General features: G+C 49.2%; 1 protein-coding gene across 1 annotated transcript; it reads right to left on the bottom strand.

Moving 5' to 3' along the window:
- Positions 1 to 148: 148 nt before the first annotated feature.
- Positions 149 to 8,956, bottom strand: ALDH9A1 (aldehyde dehydrogenase 9 family member A1). Its single transcript, XM_072866907.1, has 11 exons — positions 8,675 to 8,956; positions 7,819 to 7,964; positions 6,558 to 6,687; positions 6,133 to 6,267; positions 5,442 to 5,638; positions 4,459 to 4,599; positions 3,549 to 3,737; positions 2,387 to 2,474; positions 1,861 to 2,002; positions 1,185 to 1,297; positions 149 to 1,075 (listed from the first exon to the last, which is right to left on the bottom strand). Exons 1-11 carry the CDS (start codon positions 8,853 to 8,855, stop codon positions 981 to 983), a joined length of 1,557 nt encoding a protein of 518 aa, XP_072723008.1. The 5' UTR covers positions 8,856 to 8,956; the 3' UTR covers positions 149 to 980.
- Positions 8,957 to 10,938: the final 1,982 nt, after the last annotated feature.

A 10,938-nucleotide genomic window follows, 5' to 3' on the forward strand; every position in this document is an offset into this window, starting at 1 on the left:
TCTGCCTGTCGGGCAGAGATGTTCTAGCTTTTATGATTTTGGTGACCAAAAAGCCATTTTGCAATCCGTTTGTTTAACCCGTGCAGCAACAGCCCTGCTCTCTATCCAACTACATTTCTGCACCCCTCAATTCATGTCACTCTCCAATAAGATGTTCCAAGCAGAATTAATATTTATTTGATTGCTAAAAAAAGATGTAGGCAAACATTTAAAGTTGTTGCTCCATCATGTTTATAAAGAACAGTAGGCCTATAGGAAGTCAGTCAAATAGCTTTCTCTTGAGAGGCAGCACTTTATCCTATACTGGAGCTTGCTACCACTCTAGTTGTGCTCCATGCTCTGTGTGTGAAGATGATTCTCAGGGCCATGCCTGTTCCAGGCAGCATCAGCTCACCACCCCCACAATATTTTGTCTCACCTTGGAAGTGAGGTACAGATAGAAAAAACAAAACTTGTATTTAAAAGAAGGCTAGAGGGGAAAAAATACAATCCTACCCTTAAGGCTTTTATGGAGTCAGAGAATAGACAGAGCCTATAGCTACAGGATATCAATGTGTCCAAGAGCTTATATGCGCATCAAGTAGGGTCATACCTGTTAAGAAGCCAAAACTGAAGTTGACTGAGGGTGGAAGGTAATGGGGTTCAAGGCATGCAGCAGGGGAAACAGCCTGGGCTGGGCCTCTGCCACTGACAGGCCTCTGGTAACACCTACGTAGCTGCACGTACTGCTGCTGAAAGCCATATTGCTACCTCCTACTCTGAGGTTCCCATCTTCCACCATGTAGGACAGAGCAGGCCCACAGGCTGAGCCCTGTGTGTACATCCCCCCTTGCAGGAGCAGGGTGGCTAAATGCTGCTTCAGCTACGCTCCCCTCCAGGCACTTACAATTTTAGAGCACTTTATTGCTGTGTAAATGATCCACATCTCTGGCTGACAGGCAAGAACTGGCTGATGCTCCCTTGAGCAGGCCCCAGAGCCACTAAAACACAGATTCCACATCACCCATCTCCACGCAGACAGTCTTCAGCTGCGAGTAGTATTCAATGGCTGCCCGCCCGTTCTCTCTGCCAAATCCTGCAGGGACAGTCAGAAGTGAGAACACAGCTCCAGGCAGTGCCAGGTACCACTCATACCCCCTGTAACTGGCACGTAGTCATACCAGGGAGGGTCAAACAGAGCTCACCTGATGCCTTGTATCCTCCAAAAGGTAGCTCCACAGGGCTGACGTTGTAGTTGTTAATGAAGCACATCCCAGCCTTGAGAGCAGCCACTACCCTGTGAGCCTTCTGGATATCCCTGCAGGAAAAGGGCAATTCAGCTGGATCCCTTCCCATTCATCCCCTCCTCCCCTGCCAGCTGACATCCCACTAGAGAAAGGCCAGCAGGTCACAGTGGTTTTTGGAGCTTGACCTGCCCTACTCTGTCTCTGCCTGCTCAAAGGATGTAGCACCTATTCCCAAGGACAATCAAAACTGCATTTGATTTGAGAGGGCAGGACAAAGACACCAGCAAAGCAGACTGCGGCAAGTGGCCAACAGCCATCTTTGTGCGCTTTCAGCAGCATGGCAGGCTCCTGGTGCATGTCTCCTGGAGATGGAGGAAGGCAGGCAGCGGGCCAAGTGCAGGCTGGAAGGAGTCTGAAGGACAGCTGAGCCCACCTAACCCCTCAGGAAAAACTGGGAGGAAGCGTGCAGTCATGTACAAAGCTCCCTTTTGGCAATCCCTTGCTTCAGCTTTTCTGAAAGAGGATATCCATGCCCATGCTGGGCACTGCAAGAGGAACATCAAGTTGCTGCAGTATTTCCCTTTTCCTCCCCTCCCTAGACTGCTTCCACACCAGCCACGCTACCCAGTCATACCTGGTGAAGACACCACCTGCTAGGCCGAATTTGGTGTTGTTGGCTCTCTCCACAACCTCCTCCTCCGTGTCAAACGGCAGAATGGACATGACAGGCCCGAAGATCTCTTCCTTCACACACGTCATGTCATCCGTGCAGTTCCCTGGAAGCATGGCAGAGCACATGTGCTTCAGGAGGAAGATTTAGCAGAACAGCCTGTGCATTCAGCAATCCACGCAGCCTTCGGAGACAGCACTCGGCACTGCACAGCCCCCCCCAGCTTGGCTAGCAGAGGAGCAAGTCCCATCCTGCATGTCAAGGCAGCAAAGGCACTAACTGCATGTGTCCTGTCAGACCCTCCAACAGTAGACATTTTCTCTGGACGCAGTTCCTAGGTGCCTCAACTCTCTCTAGTTCACCCATACCAGTGCCTGTCCTCACTGTGGATGTATGCAGAGACAGGTTACGCTGAACACAGCTTTCTCTAGAAGAAACTCGGCAACATCCATGTAGAAGACCACAGTACCATGAATAGGAAGGATCATACCTAACACACAGGGTCGCATGTAGTAGCCATTCTTCAGCTTCGGGTCATCTGGCACGTACAGGTCCCCACCACACAGCACCTCTGCCCCCTAAAAAAGAGCCAAGCAGAAGGTAGACGGGAATGTCCAGGAGCATCCTGCCCAGCTGCCACAGCTCTGGCTGGCCAGTACTCCCTGCTGGGTTTACAGTTCTATCGGACAAACCGTGCCTGTGCCCTCCCTGCTGTCTCTCCAGGTCAGGACTGCTGACAGAGCATCACTGATAGATCAGAGTCAGTCCCATCCTTAAAGTCCAAACAATGCTGGTTTGGGATGCAAGTGCCACAGGAGCCAGTGTAGGTTGGAGGGAAGCAACTACAACTAGGAGCAGATCCTCAGCTGGCATCACATTAACTTCCACATCTTCACATGGTGTGAATTCCCTCATTAGCAAGTCAATCAGTCCCTTTGCACACCACCTGGCAAAACACAACTACCTCCATCAAATGCCCTGCTTTAGAGATGGGGATTTCTCCTCTCCTTCCTCACATCTCCTTCCACATCCCTCTTCCCATTTCCAAATCCTTGTCTAGCCCTCCTGGTTTTCACTCACAGTTCCCTTTCTCCAGCCCATCCCCAAATTGGCTACACCTAGTCATATACCTAGCACTGACATTTAAAACATCTTTACACTTTACAATAAAACCTGGAGGGGGGAAAAAAAAAAAAAATCAAAAAAGCCTGGGTAGACCGTATTGCTCTTTCAGAGATTGTTTCCAGCAGCCTGTAAATTTGGCCTTTGATCCTTACTAAACTCCTTCTGCAACCAACAAAACTGGAACCCAAAAGATGTAACAGCCAAGTGTGCAAGGTATCACCACAACTTATAACCAGCCCAAACGTTATGGATTATCCCATTTTACACACTGCCATGCTGGGTATCTCACAACCTCTAAAACTTGGCAACGTCAGGATATGAAAAGCCATGTCACCTTCAAGGCTGATTCAGAGACGGGCACTGGGTCACTTTTAATCTAGTGGCCCAAGACACCTATCAAGTAATTCAACTACAACAAAAACCCAGCTTAACTGGGCAGGCATGGGGCAGGAAAGCAGCTGCTGGTCTGTTTGTCTAACAAGAAAGAGACATTTGAGGCCAGTCACAAGGCAGCATCACAATCTCACCTGCTCCTTTGCCTGCTTGATAAAGCCCTGGACACGATCCAGGTGGGGCCGGTTGATGAGGGCTCCCATCCGTGTGTCTTCCAGAAGCGGGTCTCCAATTTTGATTTTCTGGGTGCGTTTCACCACCTCCTTTGTGAAGACATCCAGTATCTTCCTCTCCACAAACACCCGCGTGCCATTGCAGCACACCTGGGATATCGGACAGGCTGCTCAGAATAAGACACACAGCACTCCACAGTCCTTCCCTGGTTGGGTCCTGCTACAGAGGCTCTCAGAAAAGCCCCTCCACAGCTGCTAAAACAGCTAACTTGTCCCTGGGGACAAAGACAACTAGATTACCCTGCTGCTCATGATTGCACTGAACAGCTGGACATAGTGGTACTGATACCACCAGGTGGCAAAAACGCATCAAACCACCAGCAGGACAGAACTTTAGCAGCCTTTTCAGTTCCCAGAGATAATCCTGGTAAGCCAGTTTGCCAGCAGAATTGCACAAAACCTGCAGCACGTGTGGAGATGCCAAATTTGGGATGGACAGAGGCTGTGGCTCAGCGCACTGTACTGGAACCTGCTGCCCCTCCAGAGGAAACCAGCACAGCTTCTTTTCACTTCTGTGGCCAGACTGGAGCCCAGGGCACTGCTGCTCTGAGCTAGGTACTGGGTGCTAGAGAGGCTCCACTTCTGCAAAGGACAGGGCATCGGCTAAGGCATGCTCCGCTGGGACACCCCGCGCTAGCTTCTGCAAGGGTGTCCCTTCTGATCCCTTGTGACACTGCATAAAGAAATTGGTGGCGAGATGGGAGCTTCAGGGCATCCCTCATCATGCAAGGTCACAGGCTGGCTCTGCCACCTGGTTCTCAAGCCACCCCACCACAGCAAGGAGAACCACTCCTGCCCCACAGACACACACCTCGCCCTGCGTAAGGAAGTTGGCCATGAGGGCTCCGTTCACAGCGTTCTCCAAGGCACAGTCCGAAAAGATGATAAGGGGGGACTTTCCCCCCAGCTCCAGGGTGACTGGTTTGATCCCTTTAGCTGCCATCTCCATGATCTGATGGAAACAAGGACAGAAAAGACAAGTGACCCACTGCCAAAGGGGAGGCTGGTGGAGGGAGGTAAGAGACACTCAAGGGGAGAGTTCCCACAGGGCCCTTCACCAACAACAGATGAAGCATGAAGGGCAAGCATGGTTTCCTAGATGTGTTTAGTTCAGACTGGGGACAGTCTCAGAGGGTTTGGGGCTTGTTTTTTTTAAAAGATAAAAGCAAGTAAACCTGAGGAGTCATTTGCAGGAAGTCTTGTGCTCAGCATAAGCCCAGAGGACAGCTGTAACTACATCTGTGTCACTGCACCCCACAGGTACAGGCATGTAAGGAGAGTTCAAGGGGCAACACCTCCCCTCTTTCAAATCAGAATTTGTTTTTAAAAGTCTTTTTAGGGACTTTTAATTTTTTGAAGAATAAATTGAGGGTGAGAAATTCACAGAAACTAACCTCTTGCTTAAAAACAGTAGGTTATATGCAGCTAAACTGAACTGTTACTGCCAGAAACGCTCACACATTTTCCCAGTGCTGCTCTGTTTTACATACCCTCCTCCCCACATAGATACCCACTTTAGCAGCTCAGAGACTTCACTGCAACCAGGGGCTAAACAAGTGAAGATGACCAAGGGGCTTCCTCTGAAAGGACCAAGTGCCCAAGCCCATGCCCAGTGGGCTAACTGGAGCCCCAGTGTAACCCTGTACGTGCAAGCTCCTTGCTCACACCCAAAAATGCCAGCTTGCACCCCATCTTTACAAGCAGAAAGGCTCAAGGAGGTATCAACATCCACAGCACACCAGGAAGGCTGGCACTACAGACCCCTTGTGTCCCTGAGTGAGAAGGTGCCTTTACCTTGATGCCAGTTGGCACACTGCCAGTGAAAGAGATTTTAGCCACATCTGGGTGATGACAGAGGAACTGGCCTGTGGCCACTCCACCCTGCACCACGTTGAAGAGCCCCTTGGGCACACCGGCCTCTGTGAAGATCTCTGCCAACCTCACCACCGAAATGGGGGTGAAGGGAGAGGGCTTGAAGACCATTGCATTGCCTAGGAGAACCCAGATAGAGGCAAGGTGGAGTTAACAGCCAAACTGCTTTAGGGAAAAGAACAACAAACAAACAAACTGCCCCACACAATGAGTTTGTCTCAACAGATCCCAGAAGATCCCCCCCAAGAGAGGAGGAAACAGTTTCAGCTGAACACTGCAACCAGTGAAAGAGAGGAACTGCACCTTCCTGCTCAGAAGGGCTGGGGGAGACGGGGCTGCTGGTCCTGCACAGCAGACATTTCCAGAGACCTTCCTTGTCTGGTACAAAGCCAAGCAATCAGCCTTTTTCCTGATGCACTCCTGCCCTCTTAGCATCTGCTGTGTTCCCGCTTCCATTTCCTTTCCCTTCCTTCTAGGGTAACAGCCTGAAGGTTCTGCTAATCCTTCAACACCTCCTTCAAGGTAATCCTAGACTTTATTCCCCCAATCACTCTCCCCCACAGGATCAGTTGGCTTCAAAGAGAAGCTTGTGCAGGCAGAGTATCTCCATTACCACAAGCCAAGGCTGGGGCAGACTTCCAGCAGGCGATCTGGAAAGGGTAATTCCAGGCACCAATCCCAACACACACCCCAAGAGGCTCTCTCCGAGTGTACCCAAAGGATCCCCCGGGAAGTTGGATGTGTTCACCTGCAAAGAAGAAAAACAGCCAGAAGGTAGAGAAGACCAATGCCCCTTCCTGTTTTATCAGAGCCTCAGGGGCCAGATCTTGCTTTGACTGAGAACAGAGACACACGGCTTTTACAGAGCACAGCAGCATTAGACAGAGATCTCTGAAAATCCTTCCAAGATCTTCAGAAAAAGGAGTAATCCATCTCTTAGAGAAATCAGCAGCAAAAATAGTCTTGTGCCATGGAAGTTACCAGGGAATGCAAGTGGCAGGACAGAGAGTAAAGAACAAACTCCAGTAACGTTCTCACCAGCTAGAGATCCTGCCAGTCCTGCGTAATACTCCAGGCACTGCCAGGATATGTCAATATCCACTCTAGCTTCAAAGATGGATTTCCCATTGTTGATGGTTTCCAAGGTGGCAATTTCTTCTCTCTGCTCCTGTGAGAGGCACAGGACAGTGACAACACGTTAGAGAAGCCTGTAGTAGAACTCCACAAGGAGAAAGCTGCTTCCCAAGCACGCAAGACCCAAACAAGGCTCTGCCATCACTAAGCCAAGCTCTGCCATGAGAAATTGTCATCTCTAAAAGGTACAGTCCCAATTGCTATTTAGCAATTTCCCAGTGGCGACTGATCACAGGGGAATGTCAAACAGACAGCTGCTGGGGTTCACTGCTGGTCCAGTCTTGCTTAACATCCCTGTTTATCTAAAAGATGAGCAAACTTGAACCGAGAAGTTGGCTAGTAAACAATGATTAGAATTCACAGAACTAAACTGGGAGGAGCAGCAAACAGCAAGATCAACATGGAAGCTGAGGACTTCCTGGTGACACTGGAGACAGTGGTGAAGGACGGACAAAGCAATGCACCTGGGAAGCGTCCTTTAACGGACCATCTCCCAGGCAGAAATATTACCCTGCTGCGGAAGTCTGGCAGAAAGAAAACAGGTTTCTTATCACATATAGACGCTGGGGAAAGAAGGTCTGGTCAACAATGTCTGCAGATCTGTGCCTCGATGGGGATTAACTTCGATGTCCAAGAACACGTTATCTCACAAAGCAGCTTGTGACAAAGCTAGCTTATTTGTATTCTCTCCCATGTGTATTATCTGGTGTCTAAGATTAAAGCCAGCATTCCTACATTTTTTTCCTACATCTTGCTAAAACAAGACACACACCAGTCACGTGATAACAGCATCTGACAAGCTGAAAATTCAATAATGTGACAGTTACACAGTTTCAGCTTTGAAATCATGTGCAGTGAAGCTTAATCTTTGGAGTTGTGAAAAGAAGTATGAGCCCTGCAAAATCTCAACTGGATAGCTTCAGTTTTATGTCTTCTAACAGAATTAAGCAGAGAAGATACACACTGGCCTTGAACAGAGTGATAAGACCAAAGTCCTGCCCAAGGCAACCTACTGTCTCTTCTGGTCAAAGGTGAGTTTTAACTCCTGCGTTCCTCCTGGAGCTCTGGAGGTCCTCCTGGAAGCCCCCGACAGCCACATTAGCCCACAAAAAAGCTAAGAGACAGAACCATGCCTCTCCAAAAGAGGCAAGCTCCCACAACATACCCGAATAATTCTGGCAGCCTCCAGCAGCACCCTGCTCCGCTCCATGCCAGACATCTGGCTCCATATTTTAAAGGCAGCCTTTGCACTCTGCACAGCCAAATCGACCTCCTTCTCCCCAGAGCAGAGCAGCTTGCTTATCACACGACCTGGGTACATTTTAAACAGCAAATAAATAAGACAGAAATCTCAAAAAAGGGGCACAAAAGACTATGGTTTATCTTGCATCAAACCTCGAAGACTTCAGTCTAGCCACCTATACCAGGCTACAAAACTTCATGTTATGGTTCCCACTGATTTGTAATTGGCTATAGAAGAGGTACTGCAATTCAGCTGGTCTGAATTAAAAGATCTGCCATTCTGCACAGTCATGTTCTAGTTACTAATTAGCTCCAATTGTTATAAAATTCCTCCGTTTCCCACTAGAGTTTGTTATACTTCTACTACCAGCTTCAGGATTCTGTTACAGATTCCTCAGCATAGTTAAATACTCTGTTTCTTGAAGTGATTCTGCTGAAACCTAGGGATCTCCAATTAAAAAAAAAATAATTTTAGAAGCGTCTAAATCGTGTCCTTTGCTAAGATCAGGCACCACTCGATTTTTTGCTTGACTGAGAGTCAGAGCCGATTTCTGCTAAAAAGTTTGATGACGGACCTGCACTGCAGGAGGCAAAACGCAGCCACCGAAACACCACGGCGTCCAGGACGCCTGCACAGGCGGCATCCGATGTGGGCAGCTGGGAGAAGCCGAAGACACCCGGCCCTTGCAAGCAAGTAACAAGGAGGCAGCTCCCGGGCACCGGCCCCGCGCCTCAGCGCAGGTTTAACCCCCCACCCCGAGCAGGCAGCGGGGCGGTACCTGTGGCCGGCTCATACACGTCCTCGGCCTGGCCGCCGTCGGCGGGCTGAACGCGGGCGCCCGCCCGGTAGTTGAGGGGCTGGTGGATGGTGACGGTGCCGGTGGCGCTGCTCATGGCGAGGCTGGGACGGACGGCGCAGAGCCGGAGCAGGAGGTTCGGCAACCGGGACCGCGCCAGCATCGGCTGGGCCGTCGGGGGGAAGCGGTGGGCTAGGGAAACCCCACGGGCGAGCTCTTCCCCCTGGGGGCGACGCCACGCCCCGTGGGACGCCGCCTCCACCGGGGCCTTTACCTCAGGGCCGCGGGCCCCGCCCCACCCCGCGCTCGGGCTCCCCCTGGCGGCTCGGAGGTAGTACCGCCCACCCCACCCCGGGGGACACTTTCAAGATTCACGAAGAATGGGTCCATCCGTACAAGCAAAAGGCAGAGCTGCAGGAAAGCAAACGCCCACGGACATATTTCACCATGGACATATTTCACAGCCATCTACTGCAGAGTTTCTGAAAAAGTTCCTCTAATAGCTGTGGCCAGGGACAGGACATAAGGCTGTGTTGCAATTTGTGTAACGGACAAAAAGAGGAGCAAATCAACAGGTCTATGGCTGTGCGAGATGATCAATGGAGCACCACACACAGGGGATGAGCAAGCAACACATGTGAATTACCACCCAGTGCATCACCAGCTGGCAGTAGGTAAACCTCCTTGAAGATGTGACCACAGTTGCAATTTTTCTTAAAAAAAAAAAAAGCTGCAGGTATATCTTAAGTTATCCATGAAAAAGAACAGAGAACATCCTTTCTCCCTCAAAACCAGAGTCCTCCTGTGGTCATAAAGTTGTTTCTCATTTTTTCATTCCATTTTGTAGATTCTTAGAATTCAGACCTTTTAGTGTCTGAGGCTAGGAAAGCCATTCTCCTCAGTTCATTATAATCATTAACAAGCCCCAGGGAACTACTGTATCAAACAAATGACAGCAGAAAGCAACCAGAATATAGCAGATCAATAATTTTCAGATAATCTTTGGATGTGCAAACACTTCCCTCCCCAGGTGACAGAGTGGTGTGATGCAATGTGTGCAGATTTGCTGAGGACAGTTTTTGACAGCAGCAGGGAAGGTTATTGTACTGCACATAACACTTCCGAAGCCATTAAGGTGCAGTTTGTCATTATGCTTGATCAGATTTGTTTATCTTAGTTGGATCCTGTTTGATCTGACAACCATATGCTGCAGAATAAACTACTTCAACAAAGCTGACCCATGGAGGTAACAGGCTGGGATGTTTCTGGCTTTGCTGTGGGATCAGGCCCTTGGAACTAAGAGAGGCTACACAAATGATAGACAGCCAGGGCTGCTCCCTGTGGAAGGTTGTAGCTACAACAGACACAACAGTAAATAATTTAAAAAAAAAAATGCAGCTTTAGAGCCAGGCAGCATCAATATACAGTAGATGCTTTCCTTTACCTGCCAAATACTCATTTTTGAGAGGCTGAGCATTGAACAGAGGTTCCACATGTTTTATCTTTAAATAATCCTAATAAAAGTGCCCCATACTTACTAGTGAGAATTAATCCAATATTTAGTATTTAATATGGTATCGCACACAATCCACGCTGCCATAAGGTGTTTCAGATTTATCCCCTTGCCATGCATCTAGTCAAAAACTCCCAGTAAGAGGTACTGCATGATAAATCTCTGGTCACAGAAGCAAGAAATCAATAGCCCCTATGGGTACTGCCTGCTTCAGGAAAACTGTCAGCGTAACTTGAGAGTGGCAGCAAGGTTTATTCACCCCTTTTAAACAAGGTGAGCAGGTTCCAGCCAACAAGACTGATCCAGATAGTTATTTGGTGAAGCAGAAGACAGTATAGAGAGTGTCCTGGCCTAAGAAGGAAGCCTTTTAAGATGCACACTGATCATCAGTCTGTTTAGCAGTAAACCAAGGAGCATGAACAAAAATGCTGCTGTCATAACCACTCAGGCAATAAAGGGTTCAGTAGCAATGGATGGTATTGACATAATTTAACAGTTTGCTCAAGTTTGAAGGCCAGGCTTGTTTCTGTAATTGAGCAGATTCTGCCTAAGCAAGCAACTTTTACAGAAGCTGCATAATGCCACAAAAATCTCTGTGGGGCTGTACTCTGCCAGGAAGACACAGGCTGACAGTACATCCAGAAACACTTGCAACCTCCAACAGCAGCCTGGCACAGGGACAGGTTCCAGTGCCTGCAGTCACCTGAGCCAACGAAAAGCCTCACTCTCCATG

This window comes from Ciconia boyciana, chromosome 7 (assembly GCF_034638445.1).
Source record: "Ciconia boyciana chromosome 7, ASM3463844v1, whole genome shotgun sequence".
Taxonomy (NCBI): domain Eukaryota; kingdom Metazoa; phylum Chordata; class Aves; order Ciconiiformes; family Ciconiidae; genus Ciconia; species Ciconia boyciana.